This window comes from Typopeltis vanoorti, chromosome 3, assembly GCF_054136105.1.
Source record: "Typopeltis vanoorti isolate ZY-2024b chromosome 3, IOZ_Tvanoo_1.0, whole genome shotgun sequence".
NCBI lineage: Eukaryota > Metazoa > Arthropoda > Arachnida > Uropygi > Thelyphonidae > Typopeltis > Typopeltis vanoorti.
In genome coordinates, this window is record NC_143551.1 from 116,979,067 (window position 1) to 117,001,265 (window position 22,199).

Below are 22,199 nucleotides of genomic sequence, written 5' to 3' on the forward strand. Positions count from 1 at the left end.
ACCGCTCCATTGAACTGGTAATGATCAATCTTCTGTTTTCTGTCACACTTCTTACTACAAGAGCAGTAGGTGTCCAACATCCTATACTGTGCAAATACACCGAACCTGCTTCTGCTCTTCCTCATTTATTCCATCCACCTCCATCCTCCTGAAGTATTCCCAAACAACAACAACCTGCAAGTCTTAAAAAAAAAAATAAAATAAAATAAAATAAAAAAAAAAAAATCAATAAACATCTCAGTCTTGTTTTTTAGGGCATCACACCTGTAATGCCCTAAAAAACATTTATTGTATTGCAAAACACTTATTATCACTCAATTCCTCCTAGAATTCTTGTACATCCTCCTGTGTCTTGAATTAAATGCTTTATTTAAAAACAATAAACTCTGCTAAAGTCCTCCTACTAAGATTCTTCTGTATTTGTACAGTTCAGATTGTTATATTACGATTTTCTTCAGGACTTGTACAGTTCAAGTTAAGTTGCTATTGAATGTTAAGGGGAAAAAAAAAAAAACCACTTCACCAAGTCTTTTTTGTAGTGGGATTTTTCTTTGGTTTGTTCTGGTTGCTATAAAGGTTGCAAATGGTTCCTCCATTCTTGGAATGGTTGGGCCATCATTTTTGCTCAGATTTGGATTATGTTCGAGCATTTCACATGCTTCTTTAAATTTCCTCTCGAACCACATTTTGATGTGGTGTAATTTAATATTTAAGAATATTTAATAATAAGGTGATATACATCTTTTTTTTAACTTGCCGGCCTGGTTGGCTCAGTGGTTAGCATATCTGTTCTCCTGCCAAATCGAATCCCACTGTGGGCATGTGATTGTCTGTGAAAATACTAGTTGTGGTGGCAGGCAGTAGATAACGTTAGTGTAGTTGTGGTTCATTAGTTGGTGGATTGAATGGTGGAGATAGAGTTGTAGAGTAGGTGCCCTCCCTTGATGAGTCTTTGGACTTCCTGGAGGAGTCAGGTAATAATAATATGGAAAATATATGACTTTTGCATTGGTTTAACCTTCATATCTTCCTGCTGACTCTCACTGACTGCATTTTATGCTGTTAGTCTGGGAGCTGCCCTGGAGGTCATCCTGTTCTTTGGAACAGGATGCATATAGCTAAATGGAAGGGGTGGGATTTAGCTGTTACCGAGTAGAACTGAGGTTCAGCACAGCGTTTTTTGAGCAGAGTTAAGAGAGTTGAGATTTTTTTGAGATTTTTTTTTTTTCACTCATGAGTTTTTGGAATCTCGAAGATATTACACCAATGAAATCATCAATAAATGTCAAATCTGGTCTGGGTGGTGACCCTTACCATAAAAGTTTCGCATTATTATCAAGAAAGATCTCCAGAGAGTCAGGAATTCATCGAGGAAGGTCACATATCACCTGTAAAAAAACTGCCATACTTTTTCTTGAATTTGCTTACTTACATCACCTGCACTCATAACCTCTAAAGGCAATCCATTCTAATCAAGCACCCACTCTATGAAAGAAAAAAATCTACCTCTCACTCCCTTCATTCTCAACAGTGTCTGCAGTCCAAAAATTCTCAATCGATCTCTATAATCTGTATTACACAATCTCAATATCATTTTTAACACGCTTTATACTATCAACATTGCCTTGGGAGACAAGAGTTGCACACAGTAGTCCAAGTAAGGTTGCATTCATGGTCTTATAGAGACAAAAAATGACTTTTTTATTATTACATGCTAAGGTTCATTCAGCATTGCAACTATAGTATCCTCTGAGTTGTATTTTCAGTCTCTATATGATCCTTAAACTTCAACTTCCTCATCATCATCAAATTCCTGCCATGTACCCTCAAGGGGTGTACAGGATATTATAGTACTACATGAAAAATTTACATCATTACTAACTTCCTATCTACAATTTTCCTCCAAATCAGTCTGTTACTTGTCAAGACTCCAACATTATCAGATCTTATATTTCTATCGTCTAAGGCAGCGCTTCCCAAACTGTGAGCCACGGCCCCCCTTGGGGGCCGTAGGTTTTGTTGAGGGGGGCCGTGAAATAATGAAAACAAATTTAAAATGTTTTAAGACTAAGTAATTTTTTTTATTTTAAAAGAAACGTATTTAACTTTTATTATTTATTATTTTTTTTTGTTATTTTTTATATTTTAATATCAAGAACTGTCGATATTGACTTTATATACATATCAAAACTCATTTTATATTATCACTATCACCCGAGCTAGTTTTCTGTTACCAATAAAAGTTTCGCATATACTTCACACATGAAAAAAAGCTTAAAGTTCATGTGGGGAGATAGTAACTCGCTTGCAGTGGTAAACAACATGCCCTCCCTTAACAGGGAGGGCATGTATACTGCGGAGGCAATAAAAACAAGTACTTTTATTATGCCAGTGAATAAGGTATGAGCAGTCTGTGTAATATATTTCTCAACAAATAGTGCAATTAGAGACAACTGGGATAAAAATACACTAATCACATGTCCCCTCATACAGAAACTATGCTGTATAGACTGAAACAAAACCATATGTTACATGGGCAAACACAGTATCTAACTAAAAACTATTGTTATTAATTAGATGCGTGCGAGTTCGATTTCCCAAGACAGCAATAAAATTCAACCGAACGTGTTAAAATTCGTAAAAGTGTTAAAACTAAGTAATATATATACACATAATGAATGTTATGGCAGTTTCACATATGGAATTCGGTTGAAGAGAGTTAGCATTTCAACTCAATTGTCAGCTATGCTTTTATCTTTCGGTTGCGCGATCTTTTGTTAATACCGCACCAATCATATGCACGTTTTAATAACCTGCCTTTGCTGTCTGTTTCGCGTTAGGTTGAATTACCTTAAAGGGAGAAAAGTCACAAAAGAGAAAAATGTTCCTGGTCCGGGGATTTCCTTATTCAGGTAATATTCACTAATTTCATGTTATCAGTCTGTGGTGTGCCAGTATCGGTAAGTGGTGATATTATTTGATGTATTCTACGTTAAAAAATTTAACCCTGAGATGGATAAGTGGCTGATAAAAAATAAAAAAAAAAATCCCACGAACAATCAGAAGAAGCAGAAACATACTCAAAAAAAAAAAAAAAAAGGATAGTATTTCATATTTTACCAAAACAGCCCCACATCGTCTTCAGAACCAAACGGTAAGAGGCAAAAAATGTAATATTTACATTTGATTTTTGCAATATTCGCTGTGTATGTTTTGTATTGAATATAAATACAATAAATATTATAATAATATATCTCTCTATTACGATTTTGTTTCGAGGGGGGGCCGTGAAATATTTTAATTTTTACAAAGGGGGTCCCTGACATCCAGAAGTTTGGGAAGCATTGGTCTAAGGCACTTTATACCGTATCAATCTACCTATATCTTGGTCTTCCTCTGGGTCATTTTCCTGCCAACCTGGCAGAGAACACTTGTTTTACTTCAACTTCCTATCTACTAAAATTCCAAGATCCTCTAGACTGATTAGTTTCTTTTAGCATAATCCCAGCAATATGACAGTGGATATCTAATAACATCAAAGTGCATGACTATTACTTAGACTACTGTGTGTAGGTCTGATCTCCTAGCTTTGTGGTGATGCTGATACATTGGAGAGAGTGCAAAAGAGAGTGTTAAAGATGATACTGGGATTGTGCCCACAATTTCAGCCTATTCAAATCCATCTGTAAGTACTGCATCAGTCGCATTTCCGATTACTCTGCCTATCTGTGCATCATCAGCAAACAGTCACTATAATCTGTATTACAGATTAGGGAGACCTGTAATATAGAGATTATTGAGATCTGTATCAGCAAATGTAAAATCTTTCTGTTATAATGTAAAGATTGAATAACAATGGAAGAAGGACTAACCCCTGTGGTACACCACTGTAACTTGGAAGGTGTAGGTTCATTTTCAAAGGATGACATGAATGCAAAAGTAGACGTCTATAAAAATGAGTAAGTTACACCCAACTTAGACTGCACAGGTTTCCTTTTTCTGCATAAATACCTCTGTAGCAAGCAATTGCAGCTTGTATCATTCTTTTACTTTACTAAATCTCTCCATGTTGGCATCCATTTTCCCCAAAACCGAACAGCCTTATTAACAGAGGAAAATAGCCCTGCAAATTTTATCACTGCAAACTTTTTTGGGGACTCAGCTTCTACAGGGTGACCATAAAATAACTTTCCCTCTTTGGAGGCATCTGTAGTTAAAACCAATAAATGGAATGAGACCAAATTTTATATTGAGACTTTTGAAGGCATGGGGAGATGATTTCCATGAAAAAAATATTTAGTACCAAAAGTCGCCGATAGGGGAAATTCTGAGGCTGGCAGAGCCGAAAACAAGAAGATAATTACATTAAATGCAGATAAAAATGGAATAACAACATTTCGACAGTGTAAGCGACAGCTGCATCACTCATTCTAGCTGGATATGTGGGGCGTTACAATGATAATAATAATAATTAAACTAAAACAACTTGCGAGAGAGACAAGAAATAGTGTTTTATTCATCAGAATCAGGGTCTCCTCGACCAAATACATGATTTTCAATGTGCTGACCTCTCTTCTGTACAACAAATTGCATCCGGTGTGCGACATGCTCTACAGCTGAGCATAAGGAGTCAGATTAGATGTTTATAACAGCCCGTTTTATGTTCTCTTTCAAGATATGCAAGTTGGGAAAGCCACCAACATACACAACGAATTTCAAATACCCGCACAGCCAAAGTCACATGGAGTGATGTCTGGGGATCGAGGCAGCCATGCCATTGGAAAGAACTGACTGATAACCCTCTCATTATTGAAATACTGACATAAAAGGCGCTGTACTGAACGTTCAATGTGTGGCTGTGCTTCATCCTGCATAAAAATTATGGAGTCCAAACACTGTCTTTGCTGAAATGCAGGAATGACAAAATATTCCAGCATTCGTCGATAAATCTCTCCAGTAACGGAGCAGGTTACAGGACCTGTAGGGGTAATAGGCTCAAAAAAATGTGGTCCTATTATGAAATCGGCTGTGAAGCCACACCACACGGTTACTTTTGGAGATAAAAATAACTATTCGGATAAAAATGAGCCTCATCACCCCACAATATTCTCCAAGGCCAGTCATTGTCGACCTCCATTTGGGCAAGAAACGTTAGCGTGAAGGTCATGCGCTTATGATAATCTGCGGTACTTAGTATATGCACACGACTGAACTTATACGGACAGAAGTGATGCATTTTCTGTAAGATTTTCCAGACCCATAAGCCATATCAAGTTTGCGAGCTATGACACAAGTGCTTGAACCAGTACTGGTCCCTGTGTCGTCGAACACAGCAGTAGCAATGTCTGTTACTGTCTCTTCTTGCACTGCTTTCCGTCCTCTGCCAGGTCTAACTCCTAGTGATCCAGTTTCTTCAAACTTCTTAATCATAGCTCTCAGTGCTACAGTTGACATAGGACCTGTATGCAGGTTACGAAGCCTTCTAAATTCCCGAAGGGCCTCTACGTCATGCACTGTTTAAGGTAAAACAACTTAACAACTAAAGCACGCTGAGGCAAGCTAGGACGCATATTGAGCACAATTCATCAGTCGTTCAAATAACTGCCTGAACGTTCCCAATCCCTTTTTAAATACGCATAGTAAAATCTGCATAATTCTTTTTACCTGCATTTACTGCAAATATTTGACTGCGTTCGGCTCTGCCAGTGCCAAAATTTCCCCTGTCGGCGATGTTTGGTACTAAATATTTTTTTTGTGGAAATCATCTCCCCATGAATTCAAAAGTTTCAATATAAAATTTGATCTCATTTTGTTTATTGGTTTTAGCTAAAGATGCCTCCAAAGAGGGAAAGCTATTCTATGGCCAACCTGTATTTCTTGTTGTTCTACTTGTATCTTTTCTCCTACATTTTTCTTTACTTATAACACTATCAGGTCATTGTCACTTAAAAATTCACTTAACACATTTCCTTCACACTGGTCCCAGATGTTTTGATTCACAATAATGCATAACTGCAGCAGTGGACAAGATTTCTGTCCACTGCTGCTCAAACATGACAAGTTCTGTCTAGAAGAGTTCAACTGTTCCCAGTTGAAACATTCTGGACATTGTGAATCTCAATCTTGAACCTAGTAACTTCTATCTTTTTCTCCACTTAAAGAGATTTTTAATAGCGCAACTATTCAACAATAATGATGATATGAAGAGTTGAGTCAAAACACCAGTAGCAAACTACTCAGAAGAGGAGATGTATAAACCTGTATCGCAATATTACTAATATCTCAATACAGGGGTGAATATGTGGAGCTGAAAGCACATATAAACTTGTAACAATAAAGTAATATTGAAATTGTTCTAATTTCATTCATTTACAATCAATTAGAACTGTTATTAAAATATTTAAATATCTTAAAATTTTGTTTATGGAAAATATTATTCTTAAGTATAATTTCTGGGAAATTCCCATGCTACTCCTCTAAAACACTATTAATATAATTAACGGCTATTTTAGCCTGTTTTTGTTTAGGAGTGTCCCTTATATTTAATACATTGGCTAACATAACTCAAAAGGGGTATATATATATAATTTAGGACATTACGGGCGAGTGTAGAAGGCAATTATGGCAGAATAAAAAATGTTGAAAAATTATGTACATACCTTGATTTTGGTTTAAAGATGCCTTCTAAATCCAAGCTCTTGTGGAAGGGGGGGGGGGGAAAGAGAGGGAAAGAACATGGGGATGTACTTGGGACACAGGAAATAAGTTTGGGAACCCGGGTTACTATTAATAATATATATATAAATATATATATATATTATTTTGTTGTGGGGAGAGGGGGGGGGAAGGAAGGGGAAGGGTATCCTTATGTGGAAACTGGGGCAAAGGTTTACGGGGCGTGGACTGTTTTGGTCATCGCCTGACCATCGTCGAAACTTTGTGGGAATGACTGTAGGGCTATGTCAAGGCTGCAAGATGTGTCTGCCAAATTTGGGCATTTGTTGTCGCTAAATGGCCGGAGGCATGGCTTAATTTGTAAGTTTTGGATCGTCCAACATTCGGAAATTAGGTAGGGGCGGTGGACGTTGATAGAATTACCATCACATTTTATGGCAATAGTTTCGGATATTCTAAGCATCGTTTCGTTTTCTTGTTTGTCAATGATTATGGCTTTGTCAATTTGGGGAATGTGTTTTAGTTCAAGGGCGTGAGCTGCAATTTCAGTCTTCCCTGTATTCTGTGATTTGTTTTTCTTTTTGATGTTGTGATTTTTTTTCGTGTTCAGATATTCTGGAATGGGAATATTGCAATCCCTGAAGTGCTCTTGTAGTCTAGTCCATAACGACCTAATTGTAGAGCCCGTGTAGGTGACGTCACAGTCTTTTTGACAAGGGAATTTGTAGACTACGTTGTGGTGTTCGAATAATTCTTTATGAGTGAGAGATTTAGTAGGTTTTAGGAGAGTTCCTAATTTATGGTTTGTGGTGAATACTAGCTTATAGTTCGTGTTTTTGAAAATGTATTTGTAAGCCTTGTATGTGTTTTGGATGTATGGCAATTTGATGACCATGCGTGTTGGGAAGTCTGCTTTTGTTGTATTATTGTTAAGACGGCATTTTGCCGTAAAGTTCGCGTAATTTATTAGATGCGTGGGGTAGTTTCGATTTTTGAAAACCTGTGTTAAATACTTGAGTTCAGTGTTAAGAAAATTGCTGTTGGTGGAGAATTTGTAAGCATTGATAAATTGTGATAGGATGACTGATTTTTTAACGGAATATGGGTGGTATGAATTGAAATGGAGGTAGTTTCCGACATGTGTGGGCTTGTGAAATATCTTCGTGGCAATTCTGTTATGGCTTCTGATTAATGTAAGATTTAAGAAATTGATGGATTTGTTCTGTTCTGTTTCCATGGTGAATTGTAGTCTGTTGCTAAAATCGTTGAGGGATGTTTGTAAGGCGGAGATGTGTGAGGGTTTGCCAATGCATAGAATATCGTCTACGTATCTGCCATAGAAGGTGATGCCGGGGGGGGAGGGAGAGGGAAGGGTGGAGTAGAAGTGATTCAATGTGCGCCAGGAATAACTCCGCTAATTGTCCACTGATGTTTTGGCCCATTGGGAGACCAAAAATTTGAACATATAAGGAGTTGTTGAATTTAAAGAAGTTGGCGGATATTGTGAGTTTAATCAAACTAATGATGTCATTTGGTGTTAATTTTGTGAGTGTGTGTAGGGTGTGGTCCTCGGAGAGTAGTGTGTACGATGTCTAAAGTTTTGGAAACATCCACGTTGGTGTATAATGAAGTTGCATCTAGTGAGGAGAGGATGTCATCCTGGGATGGAGTAGTGTTGCTTAATTTCCAGAATAGGTCATCTGTATTTTTGATCATACAGATAGACATTGTTAGTAGTGGTTTGATGAGTTTGGCAATAAATATGGATAAAGGGGCTGTGGTGGTGTTCTTGTAGGAGACTATGGGTCGTATCGGATAACCGTCTTTGTGGGTTTTGATGTTCCTGAACATATAGGGGGTGCGAGTAGTGCGGGGGGTTGTGTGTCTCATTGTGGTTTTAACTATTTTGTTTTGACTTTTTAAGGTGTGTAAGGTGCTGTTTATCTGTTTTATGAGGTCGGGGGTAGGATCATTGTGGATTATTTGGTAGGTGTGTTGGTCGTTTAAGACGGCCATTATTTTGTTGTGGTAATCCGTTTTATCGATGATGACAACGATGTCACCTTTGTCAGCTTTTGTGATCATGATATCGGGGTTATTTTTTAAAGATAAAAGGGCACTTTGTAAGTTGGGAGTGATGTTGGGTTTTACTATTATTTTGCTATTTATAATGTTGTTTATCTTTTGGAATATTATGTCTCTGTTTGGGTCATTTTCAAGTTTCGCTTGGATTTCGATGATGATGTCTTTTTTCGGTACGAATTTAGGGGATATCGCGAAGTTTAGACCATTGTTTAGGATGATGATCTCGTCCGGTGTGAGAACGTGGTGTGATAGGTTTTTGATGGAGTTGTCAAGTGTGGATCGTGAGGTGGAGGTGTCAGAAAGATAGGGAACAGTATGTGTAGTGTATTTAGTGCCTGTTAAGGCATACCATTTTTTTGTGTGTCGAGCTTCAGTTAACATCGCGTAGTCGTTGATGTGTGTTTGGGTGATTTCAGAGAAGCCTGCCCATTCTTTAGGGGACATTAAGGTTTTCAGTCTACGTTTAGTATTGTGGATGTAAGAATAAGCTTGATGAGTGCTCGTGAAGCTCGATAGCAAATTTTTTTGTTCCCGGGAATGGAGTGGTTACTACGTACATTGGCAAAGTTTGGCGTGATGTTGTGATGTAGGCAGTGCTTGAGGAATGATATGTGCATTTTTTGCACGGTGTATGTGAGGATGGTTTTTTGGTAGTTTGCTTTTGTGAAGGTTATACAATCGTTAAAAGTATGACGTGAGCTCATGACATAGCCTAGTGTTTGGAGCGAGTGCTAAAACGATCTTATAATTAAAGTGTATTTTGTATCATGGGGGGAGAAGAGGGTGGTATGAGTAGAGAGCCAATGGTTGAAGGGTTTTATGGTTACAAACACAATAAAAATTAAGTATAATTTCTGGGAAATTCCCATGCTACTCCTCTAAAACACTATTAATATAATTAACGGCTATTTTAGCCTGTTTTTGTTTAGGAGTGTCCCTTATATTTAAATCAGTCATCCTATCACAATTTATCAATGCTTACAAATTCTCCACCAACAGCAATTTTCTTAACACTGAACTCAAGTATTTAACACAGGTTTTCAAAAATCGAAACTATCCCACGCATCTAATAAATTACGTGAACTTTACGGCTGCCATCTTAACAATAATACAACAAAAGCAGACTTCCCGACACGCATGGTCATCAAATTGCCATACATCCAAAACATATACAAGGCTTACAAATACATTTTCAAAAACACGAACTATAAGCTAGTATTCACCACAAACCATAAATTAGGAACTCTCCTAAAACCTACTAAATCTCTCACTCATAAAGAATTATTCGAACACCATAATGTAGTCTACAAATTCCCTTGTCAAAAAGACTGTGACGTCACCTACACGGGCTCTACAATTAGGTCGTTATGGACTAGACTACAAGAGCACTTCAGGGATTGCAATATTCCCATTCCAGAATATCTGAACACGAAAAAAAATCGCAACATCAAAAAGAAAAACAAATCACAGAATACAGGGAAGACTGAAATTGCAGCTCACGCCCTTGAACTAAAACACATTCCCCAAATTGACAAAGCCATAATCATTGACAAACAAGAAAACGAAACGATGCTTAGAATATCCGAAACTATTGCCATAAAATGTGATGGTAATTCTATCAACGTCCACCGCCCCTACCTAATTTCCGAATGTTGGACGATCCAAAACTTACAAATTAAGCCATGCCTCTGGCCATTTAGCGACAACAAATGCCCAAATTTGGCAGACACATCTTGCAGCCTTGACATAGCCCTACAGTCATTCCCACAAAGTTCCGACGATGGTCAGACGATGACCGAAACGGTCCACGCCCCGTAAACCTTTGCCCCAGTTTCCACATAAGGATACCCTTCTCCTTCCTTCCCCCCCCCCTCTCCCCAGAACAAAATAATATATATATATATTTATATATATATTATTAATAGTAACCCGGGTTCCCAAACTTATTTCCCGTGTCCCAAGTACATCCCCATGTTCTTTCCCTCTCTTCCCCCCCCTTCCACAAGAGCTTGGATTTAGAAGGCATCTTTAAACCAAAATCAAGGTATGTACATAATTTTTCAACATTTTTTATTCTGCCATAATTGCCTTCTACACTCGCCCGTAATGTCCTAAATTATATATATATATATACCCCTTTTGAGTTATGTTAGCCAATGTATTAAATATAAGGGACACTCCTAAACAAAAACAGGCTAAAATAGCCGTTAATTATATTAATATTATTCTTAGTTTAGATAACTGAAAATTAAATAAAAGATGTATAAAAATATCATTATGTTAAAACAATTTTTTACTATAAGAATATAGCAGCAGTGCTTGAGTTGTGATAATAATGGTTGACTAACGAGGCTGTTAAGTCTAACCATGGCTCATGGATATATTATTTGTGGAAACAGTTTATCATTTAGCAGGAAGAATTGGCAAGATGTACATACCTCCTATGCCTTTGGATTTAAAATACCAGTAGACTTTTTTTTATACTGAGTGCAATGAAATAATCATCAAGTGGAAAAGAAACTTCATTGCACTGCAAATAAATGTATCCAGTCCACCATTACTGAAAAAAACTTCTCTTTGATGTTTGTGAAACCCAGATGTGAAGATATCATTTCACACAGTCACAACTGAGATAATGCAGTGTATATATACTCGACTGCAATACAGAAACAAATAGCAGATGGACATGAAAGAGAAGATATATTTTATATGTAGAGAGAGAGAGAGACAGAGAGATGTAAATAAATGGATGGATAGAAGAATATAAGGGAGAGTTGAAATAATTACCTTTAAGAAATAAGGAAAAATATAAGGAATGAATGGCTATATTTTGTGGATTCCTTATATGTTCAAGTTCCTATGGAGAAGTTTATATATCAGAGGTGGCCACAACGTGGCTCGCGAGATGCATGTGGCTCACATACACGCATCACGTGACTTTTCATGATCTACCAGGAAAAAATAAACAAAAAGAAAAGAGGAGACAACAAAATAAAAAAAAGAGAAGAGAGAGAGAGAGAGAAACAGGATTAATAAAAATTACTGCAATAAAAAGTTTAATTCGAAACACATCAAGCGAAATTACTTTGAACAACTGGAATAATTTCAAAGTCAAAACACAATAATTTTAGTTACTTATTTACTAGTAGAGGCCCTCCTTGTATCCATTTTCTTAGTAAGCTCCTTAAAATTAGGTGTGTAATTAGTCAAAGCAGTTCTTACAAGCTCGTTACAATGTCGCCATCGCATCAGTCAAGGGTTGCAGCTCTTCTAAGTCTTACTGGAATTATTTTGGCTCCAAAAGGACATGTAGTTGGCCACCCCTGTTATATATCTTCACTGTTGTAATTTTTGTTTTTTTGATTGAAGATTACATGAAAAGTTATTCTTTGTTTATGTATAAATAATAGTTGTCAAGTAAAAATGCTAGAACATTCTATATATACATAGTTTTCTGCTTCAGTATTGGATAGTTTAGTTGGGTTTTATGAAGTAAACTGCTTGTACTTGTTTTAAACAGTAATTGAATATGTTAAAAGGCATGTATTGAATACACTGGTATGAGTTGTCATTTTCTTGTGTGCAAGAAAATTTGTTGCTGCTGTTTCCCTTAGGAACTTGAGGAATTTGTGAGGAAGTTAAGGAACTTGTGTCTTGACTTCCCAGAGCAAGATTGCAAGGTTTTCTATTATGTTTGCTTGAGTCTCTGACAAAGATATGTTAATTTCTGCCTTTGCAGATATTTTGTATTTAATGCCAGAAGACTCAATATTTTAAGGCTATGAGTGTGTGTGTGCGTGTGTGTGAGTAAAAGGTCATTATTGCTTTAATACAAATTTATTTTATATGTTGTGTTTATATATCTACACTGCTTGAAAAGAAGTCAACGGACACCGCCATGGGCAAGGTGCATCATGCTATGTATCGAGTCATGTATTTGTAGCCAGCGTAAATTAGAGGAATATGATGCTCCCAAGTCAGTGTAGTTGTGTTTGGATAAAATTGCTGCGAGAAGGGAAATGATGAAATTTGAAAGAGGCATTGTGATAGGATGCCATGTTGCAAGCTTACCTGTTCAGCAAATTATTGACAAATTGGGCCATCACAGGTCAGTGATACCACACTGAAATGGAAGTGCAGTGAGTCAACTCAACTGCAAGTGCTACCTGCAGTGGACAATATATAAAAACTGTCATTTGTTGGCCAACACATTTATTGAATGCAGAGTTCCTAGAACCGACTGCAACAAAATCTGTACAAAAAAATTCAGAACAGAGGTTTATGGTAGGACTGCAATATGCAAGCCCCACATTACACAAACCAACATGCAGCATTGTCTTCAGTCATACAAAGAGCTTGTACAGTGGGATGTGGAAGCTTGGAAAGCTGTGTTATGGAGTGAAGAATCACGCTACAGCCTCTACTGAGTAGATGGATGGTGTTAGTGTGGCAGATGCCCAGTGAACATCTCTTACCAGAGTGCCTAACCTCAACTATGAAATTTGGAGGTGACAGTGTGATGGTATGGTGCTTTTATTCCCTGGTTTGACCTCAGACCTCTGTTTTTTGGTAGCATGAACACTGAACTCTGAGAGGTATCAGAACATCCTGGATAGTTTTCAATGCTTCCTACTTTGTGGAGTTTCTATGGAAACTGACCATTGTCTCTTTCAGCAAGACAATGCATTGTCATAACACTGCTGCAACTGTGTGGTTCATGGACAAGAATGTCACCACACTTGCCTTGCCTTCACAGAACCCTGATTTCAATCTTATTGAACGTCTGTGGGATGAACTGGAATGTTGGGTGGGATCAAGAGATATCCGTCCCACAATGATCCAGAACCTCATTACCTACCTACAGGAAGAAGGTCCAAAATTCTTATTGATCACTATTGTACACTTGTGAAAAGTACACCCTGTAGGATTGCTGCAGTTATCACAGTGAAAAGAGGTCCTATATCTTATTAAGGTGGGCATCATGGCTGTTTGTTCCTCTCACTATAGTATCTGTTGACTTCTTCTAAGCAGCATATATACACTTTGTAAATACAATATATAAAAAGAAAAAAGTTAGTTTTCATGTAAGTAGCATAGCGAAACATCAAAATACGTAGGCCCGAGAAAAGAACCTGTAAAATGTAGGGGAAAAAATATATAAGAACCTCTAATAATTAACAATTAATTGAATTTCTTGCAAAGACATTTTAGAAAGATATAACTGAAATAAATTTAAAACTTCTTTTTACTGAAGATATAAAATAATGTACAGCACTGAAAGGCAATCAAATTGATATAGAAAACAGTTTAAAGTGAATGTATCTAAGGCTGTATTTCCATTGTTAATCCCTTAATGGCTCTAACATTACAGGATTAAAAGCTGAGTAAGGCAATTTATGTCAGTAGATAGCATACTTCTTGAAAAATCATTGGAATTGGTGTACACAGACAGTAGTGAAGTTAATACGCGCTGAAACTATGAATGCATTCATTATAGTTTTTTTTTAACTGTAGTAGTGAAAGTTATTGTACTGTGTGTAGTAAGTAAGCCTACTGAATATTTGTATTCTTATTTGTCAATAAGAATAATTTTGCTTCAAATATTAACATTCCGCTTTTAATTTTGTTACTGCAGCTGCTTCATTTTGATTTATTCAACTTTCAATTCAACAGACAGAACAATTACCATCAATGTGAACGTCAGAATTATATTTTGTCCTTTTACTGGGTTCAGCCTCTTCTAAGTCCAATTCATCTGAAAAAAACAACAACAACAACAAAAAAAAGTTAACTTCAAAAATTTAATAAATAACTTACACATCAGCCACATATAAAGTATAACAATGTAATATTTTACCTGACATTTCTTTTATCAGTGCAGATCATCAGTATATACTGATAAAAATTATAATCAAAATGATACACAGTAGTGGCAACAGGAAATGGGAAAATGTTTAATGCAGGAATTCTCTAATTATTATTATTAAGAGAGACCTCCAGGGAGTCATGACTCATTGAGGGAGGCCACAGACTACATATCCCTGCTTACCATACCTTGATCTTGAATTCAGCCACACTGCTTGCACACACAACATCTAATAGCAATCCATTCCAATCAGGGCACCATTCTAAGAGAAAAATCTAGCCCTCTTCTTAGTGGCATTTATTCTCAGCTTTCAAGGGTGCCCTTTTGTCCTTTACCAACCCTCCAATTACCTTTACAATTTGAAATCAATGATGGTAAACACAATGATAACTTATCAAATAAAATGTCATTTTTCCAAGGTTTATTTTAACTGTTTTTGTTTTCTTACGGTACGTGTTTTTTTTTTTTTTTTTTTTTTTTTTTTTTTTTTTTTTTTTTTTAATATCAGACAAGTACAGTGTGTGGATTCTTATGGAGTCTTTTTATGTTCACATGATCACCATACCTTTTAAACTAAAAACATTTGTTTGCCCATGTGTTATGAGCTTGAATTCAACCATGGCAGGGGCTCTGTAAAAGCATTTCCAGATCTGAAAATTTATTAGAATTATTTTGAGGAGGAGGCAAATGTGAATTTCACCTATAAAAAGATGTAAGTTATATATGACATCAGCGTTAGTGCCATGGATAGGCTAATAGTCAGATAATTTAAAATTCCTGCGCTGGAGATTAAATATGGCTTTTCCATTTCAGACCTCCAATAAGTAAAGTAATAGTTTCACAGACCAAAAAAATTCATCATTGTTGTCATCTGAGCAATTCAGGTATAGGCTTTTTTATGTCCTGTTCCTGCTTTGCAGATGAAGTTGATCTTTCCATCTTAATCTTGGATGTCTGCAGTCTCTTCTTCCTGTAGGTTTATATTTATATGCTAGTTTGGGAATCCTATTGTTATTCATCCTTTCTATGTGGTGTAGCCAATTTTGATGATATTCTATTTCTTGTATGATGTTTTTTGTATCTAATCGTTCTCTTATTTCTGTGTTTTTCTTTTTATCTAATCTAGTGAGTCCCAGGAGAGGTTTTAGAAACTTCAAGTGTGTTGCTTCCAGTCTTTGTTTGTTTCTTTGTTTTAGAATCCAAGTTTCACATCCAAATTTGAGAGATGGTTCAGAGGTCAAATTATGTAATCTTAATCGAGTTTCTTTGGTCATTTGTTTCCCAAAATTTCTGTTAATCATGCCATTCATTCTAGTTTAAATTTGTAGTCTTGCTTCCAATTGTGAATTAGTATTGTATTGCAAGATTATACTTCCCAAGTATTTGAATTCTGCAACTTGTTCTATTATTTTATTGTGAAACATAATTTTGACTTTTTGAATGGTGTTTCCACACATTGCCATAACTTTTGTTTTTGTTTTAGATTTTCATTAAAAATTTTTTTTGCTATTTCATTTAGATGATTTCTGAATTTGAAATTAGTACTTGATCACCTGCATAAAGTATTGTATTTAGCTGTGTATTAATTGTTAGTTTACCTCCATCTTTGACAGTTGTTTTCCATTCTTTTAGGATTCTGTTTATATAAATGTTGAATAGGATTGGGGATAAGCCACAGCGTTGTCTTACTCCTTTATTTATAGTTATAGGTTCTGATAACGTTCCATCTGCAAATTTTTGTTTCTCCTTATAGACTTTTTATTGCGTTAATTAATTGAGAAGGTATTTTATCGTCTTGTAATATTTTCCAGAGTAGATTTCTGTTCAAGTTATCATATGCCTTTTCATAGTCAATAAATAGAAGAAAAGTGGGCAGATTAAATTCTTTTCTTTTTTCTATGGTCCGTTGCATTGTGAAGGAGGCATCTGTGCATCCTCTCCCTCTTCTAAAACCACACTGTTCTTTTTCTAAATAATTTTCTGTGTATTTAATTAGTCTGTTCTTTAAAATGTTTGCATATAGTTTAGATGCTGTTATTAAGAAAGTGCCTCAATAATTTCCACATTTGTCCTTGGGACCTTTTTTTGTGAATATTTATTACTACTCCAGTTTCCCATTCTTTTGATATTTCCAGATGTTATTGAAGAGTTTAAGTAGGTTTTCTTTTAAGCTATTGTCTGCATATTTAAAGAGCTCAATGCATATTCCATCCAGGCCTGTTGGTTTTTTCTATTTCTTGAGTTTTTAAATTCTTTTCTAATTCTTCCATTGCTATTTCTTCTGTACTTTCCTTGTATTGATATCTTCAATTTTGTGAGTTTTGTCATTGTTTTGTATTTCTTGTTTTTCATTCCACAATGTTTTATAGTGTTCTATCCAATCTGCTTTGGAAATTAGATTATTTCTTAATAGGTTATTTTCTGCTGTTTGTAGTTGCCTGAAAATTTTAAAACCTATTCTTTGTGGTCCAGTGATATCCTGCTGTAATGATTTAAAAACATATTTACTCCAATCTTCTGTGTGTATACTTCTGGAAAGCTTTCTGACTTCAGCCTGTAGTTTCATATATTCTATGTAGTCAGCAGTGTTTTTACTCTGCAGATAGATTTTAAAAGCCTGTTTTTTCTTTTCGATTAATTTCTTTAAGTCATCATTCCAAGTTCTGAGCCATTTTTTGTTTTTCCTTGATTTGTATCCTAAACTTTTTTCTGCTGCTTTTAAAATGATTTGCTTTATATTTTCCCAGTCAGTTTCAATATTATTTGTGGTTAGTTTTAGTTTATCTCTTATTCTGTTTTTATATAAGTTTCTAATACTCTCTTGTTCTAGGAGGTGAATTTTAAACTGTTTATTAGATGCTGGTTCATTATCTTTTTTTCTTTTGAAGTATGTGGTGATTCTTTTTATGAATTCAAATCTGCTTTCAACTAACAGGTGATCACTATCAATTTCGCTTCCTCTAAAAACCCTTGAATCCTTGATACTATTATTTAGTTTGTTGTTCATAATAATGTAGTCTATTATTGATTTAGTTCCTCTTGCTTCCCATGTGTACTTATGTATATTTTTATGCCTAAAGAAAGTATTGCTGATTTTTAGACTGTTAAATATGCAGAAGTCTCTTAATAAAATTCCATTGTTATTGATTACTGATTCTTCCTCTGATCCAATGCATCCTGTTATTGGGTTATTTCCCACTCTAGTGTTTTAATCTCCCATCAAGATTGTTGCTTCATTTTTATTTGTTTCATCAATACATTCCTGAAGTTTTCAGGAAAATTCTTTTGTTTTCTCCATCTACTAGTGCATAAATTCTGAAAATATTGAATGCTTGATTCAATTTTCATTCTAACTTTGATTATTCTGTCTGATACCCAAGTATAATCTAAAATTTTGTTTTTCCATTTTTTATTAATCCAAATTGCAACCCCAGATGAAGCCCATTTGTCTTCTGGAAAATCCCGGAGATCATGACAATCTTCCAGAATTTGAGATCCCTTCTTTTTCTTTTTTCTGTCAGTTATTGCTGCTATATCAATGTTTCTATTTTTATAGTTCTCTGTTTAGCTCATCAATTTTGTGTGTGATTCCACAGACATTCCAAGTAGCTATTTTTAATTTCTCAAAGAGAAGTCCCTGTCCATTAGCCGGGTCAATTCCGATTAAATCCATCTTATTTTTCTTCTTCAGAGCTTTGCGACTAGTTTGAAATTTTCCCACAGATAGGCTACCAACCTTTCGCAGGGTGAGTTAGGTGGTGGGACTGCCACCTTAAGGCCTCCAAACCTACCTTTTGGGAGGGAAAGCAGACTCCCACTGCGTGAGATGGGAAACACATAGTATAATAGGAAAAATTCACTCCTAGTCCCTTGACTAATCTAATAGCATTGGGGGAAGGAGCAAGAGGAACAACAAGAAAGAAAGACGAGTAGGAGGGACAGTCTACAGATAATGCACAGATGTATATTACATGAAGTAAGGCACAGTCCAGCATCAGGTACCTCAGGTTTGCTGCTCCCATACTCACTAAAGTGAGCAACAGATGCTCCCAAACATCTGTTGCTTCCAATGGGATTCGAACTTGCAGCCTGTTGGTTGGAGAGTGAATACATTATCAATTCACCGAACCATAGCAGTACGGTTGATTGTGTGCAGTTTCATTCACATGAAACAAATTTTATCATCTGCTTCAATATTACCAACTGGTCAGTGACACCAAGGTGGTAAATTTGAGCAGGTTTTGCGGTTATCTAACTGATGATCCTATTTAATGAATGCTCACCTACTGTAATAGTGTGCTATAGATTTTCAGCTGTTTGTAAATGGAATACTAGAGAGAACGGATAGATTTCATTTTAATTGGTTATGTCAAGATTATTGACAGTACATGCCTGAAGGACCCATAATGTCAATTTACATTTGTTTAGTTGCTAATTAATGTGAATTAATAATATGAAGTCGAAAAGAGTCTTGGACAGAGATACTGAATGAAGAAATTAAAAGAGCAATTAATGAATTACCTAACTGGAAAGCTGTAGGAACTGATGAATTACCTGTTGAAATTCTAAAAAATCTGGAAGATGCAACACAAGAAGCCCTATTTAAAGTGATTATGCTAATCTGTCAAGAAGGATAGGAAGTATTTGATGTCTATGAATGTTTGATGGTAACAATACCCAAGAAAGGGAATGCAACAGACTGTGAAGATTATCAAACGTTAAGTGTTTACTCAATCTTGCCTCAAAAATCTTATTAAGTATAGTTAAGCATAAAATAAAATCAAAAATTCAATCTTATTTAGATGAAGATCAGTTTGGATTCCAGAATGGTAATGAAACTACAGAAGTAATACTAACAATAAGAACAATAATAGATCCAAGAAGCGAAGTAAATAAAGCTACTGTACATTCATGTTGCTTTTATGGATTTAGAAAAGGCATTCAATAATGTACAATGGAACAAGCTTTTTCAAATAAGGAAATTGGAACAGACTCGAGAGAAGAAGAAGAAGAGGAGGGCCGAAACATTCATTTAAATTTACATTAATCAGAAGAATATGTCATGATTCAGATAGGGAGATATGTAGTAAAGTTTGCTGTGAAAAAAAAACAAAACTTTATTGTGGACACATATAGAATGAGCTGGAAGAGGGCACTCTGTATAACACAGATATAGAATGACCAGGAAGAGAGAACTCTGTGTAACATCAGGGATTGTCCTTTAGGATGATGATCAGTTGTTAATTGTGAACTGCTTTGATTAACATAGTATACATCATATTCTTTAAACCATTTTAAACTGTAAACCACATGTATAAAGCCCATATTTGGTTTAGTAAAATGAAAAGTAGCATTTCTCATATTGGAATGAAAACCTTGCAACCTTCTTTGGACAACAGAGATAGGTTGTAACATCTTACCTAAAATTAAAATTTTTCAGTAGGCTTTATATCTTTCTGGTAATGAAATGAACATATGAAGTACAAATATTGTAATATCTTGCCTTCACATTTACTAATTGATTTGATTTTGTTAAGATTTTAATTTCAAAATATATCTTTATTTTAAGGGGTGCTTAAGAGTAAGAGCTGTATAAACTGAGAGAAGACCTCCACATAGCCTTTAAAGGAATGCAGAGAACCGACCAGGTGTTCTGACCTAAGGTCCAATCCTCACCTTCTCGTAGTGCACCCTGTTGGGTATCTACTTGGATACTGAACGAATGAGGATGGGCTGGCAATTTGGGATTTAGCCGACCAAATTGTATTCCTATTGATTAAACAAAAATACAAAATGATGGTACAACATGACAAAATTTCATGCCAGCTGGGGCGTCACCCGGTTAAACGAGGCCCCCGTTGTTTTCACCAGGGAACCAGGACAAACAGCAAAAAGTCAGCTAATGGAACAAATCTGAAAACAAAGAAATGGAGCTAGCAGAGGAATTAGATAAGTACCAGATCAACATAATAGGGTTGACTGAAACAAAAAAGACAAAAACTGGTGAGATCTTTCTGAGCAATAAATACAAAATGTTATATTCAGGCAATGATAATCAAGGAAAAGAAGGAGTAGCCACAGTATTCAACACAAAATATGAGGCTCATCTTCTTGAATGGCAGGCAGTGTCAAGTAGAGTGATTTGGGCAAATATCAGAATGGGGAACTGGACAACGAGACTTATTTGTGACTATGGTCCCACAGAAGGTTCTACTAAGATAGAAGTGGAGGAATTTTTTGACGCTCTAGAGAAAGCTACTGACACAATGAAAAAGGAAAAGTTGTTCCTTGTTGGGGATCTAAATAGCAGAGTAGGAAATGATTGTCAGACATACAAAAATGTTTTGGGAAAATTTGTAGAAAAGAGCAAAGCTAATAATAATTGCAAATACTTATTGAATTTCTCCTCAGGACATGGACTGGTTATTACTAACACCATGTTCCAAACATATAAATGTGCACAAATTCACATGGAGAGAAGAGGCAAGGAATAAGAAAAGTCTCATTGACTATGTTATTGTTGATAGTGATGTTTTCTCCCTGGTGCAGGACACCAGAATGTACAGAGGATTTAAAATTGGAAGTGATCACTACTTAGTCTTGAGCAGGATAAAATTGAATTTCATATTGAAAAGAAGAACATGTAAGAAAGTTTTAAAGCGAATAAAAGTTGAGCAGCTCTCAGATGTGACCTGTAGACTAAAATATACAAAGATTATTGAAGAAAAAATTTGAGAACAGGAATCAAACCTTGGAGATTCAGTGGCAAACTCTGAAGAAAACATTGATTGATTCTGCCAGAGAGGCATGTGGTGAGGTTGTCTGCAAGGATAAAAAAAATCAGAACTCCCTGGTGGACACAGGAAGTTAAAGAGGCAGTGAAGGAAAAGAAGATAGCATATCAAAAATTCCTATCAAATAAGTCAGCTTGTGCTCTTAGAGAATATAGAGACAAATGCAAGAATGCTAAACACTGTGTAAAACTAGCTAAACAAAAGTCACGGGAGGACTTTGGCAAGTATATAGAAAATAAATATCAAGAAGGTGGCAAAATATTCTGGAGGTTGTTAAAGAAGCTTAGTAATAGAGGAAAGAGTGCTGTAAAAGGAGTTAGAGATGATAAAGGTGACATGAAAACGGTAGAAAAAGATATCCTTGAAGTATGGAGTAATTACTTTGAAAAACTGCTAAATGAAACAAGCAGTGATGACAGCACAGTGGTAAAAAACACCGACCAGGCATGCAGTCAGGAATACACATCCATACTCGAATTAGAAAAAGCCATCAAAGGCTTGAAATGTGCAAAGACAGCAGGAGTAGATGATATTCGACCAGAAATGCTAAAGTATGGTGGTATAAGAGTCTTGCAGTGGCTGCACTGCATAGTTCAGAAAGCCTGGCCAGAGGGACGAATTCCCGATGATTGGAGTAGAGCTCTCATAGTACCCATATATAAAAAGGGAAATAAAACAATGTGAGAATTACAGAGGTATTTCGCCTGAACGTTCCTGGCAAGATCTATGCAAGTATACTTGAGAAACGGTTGAGAAAAATTGTGGAAGAAAAGCTTGGT

The 22,199-nt window shown here is 35.9% G+C and overlaps 1 protein-coding gene across 2 annotated transcripts in view; it reads right to left on the bottom strand.

Moving 5' to 3' along the window:
* LOC150108495 (protection of telomeres protein 1-like) overlaps positions 1–22,199 on the bottom strand; it is a 492,786-nt gene that overhangs the window by 99,328 nt on the left and 371,259 nt on the right. For both annotated transcript variants that reach the window (XM_090415908.1, XM_090415909.1), the window contains exon 14: positions 14,447–14,515. In XM_090415908.1, coding sequence (XP_090272034.1) covers positions 14,447–14,515 — 69 coding nt within the window. The remainder of the gene's footprint in view (positions 1–14,446; positions 14,516–22,199) is intronic.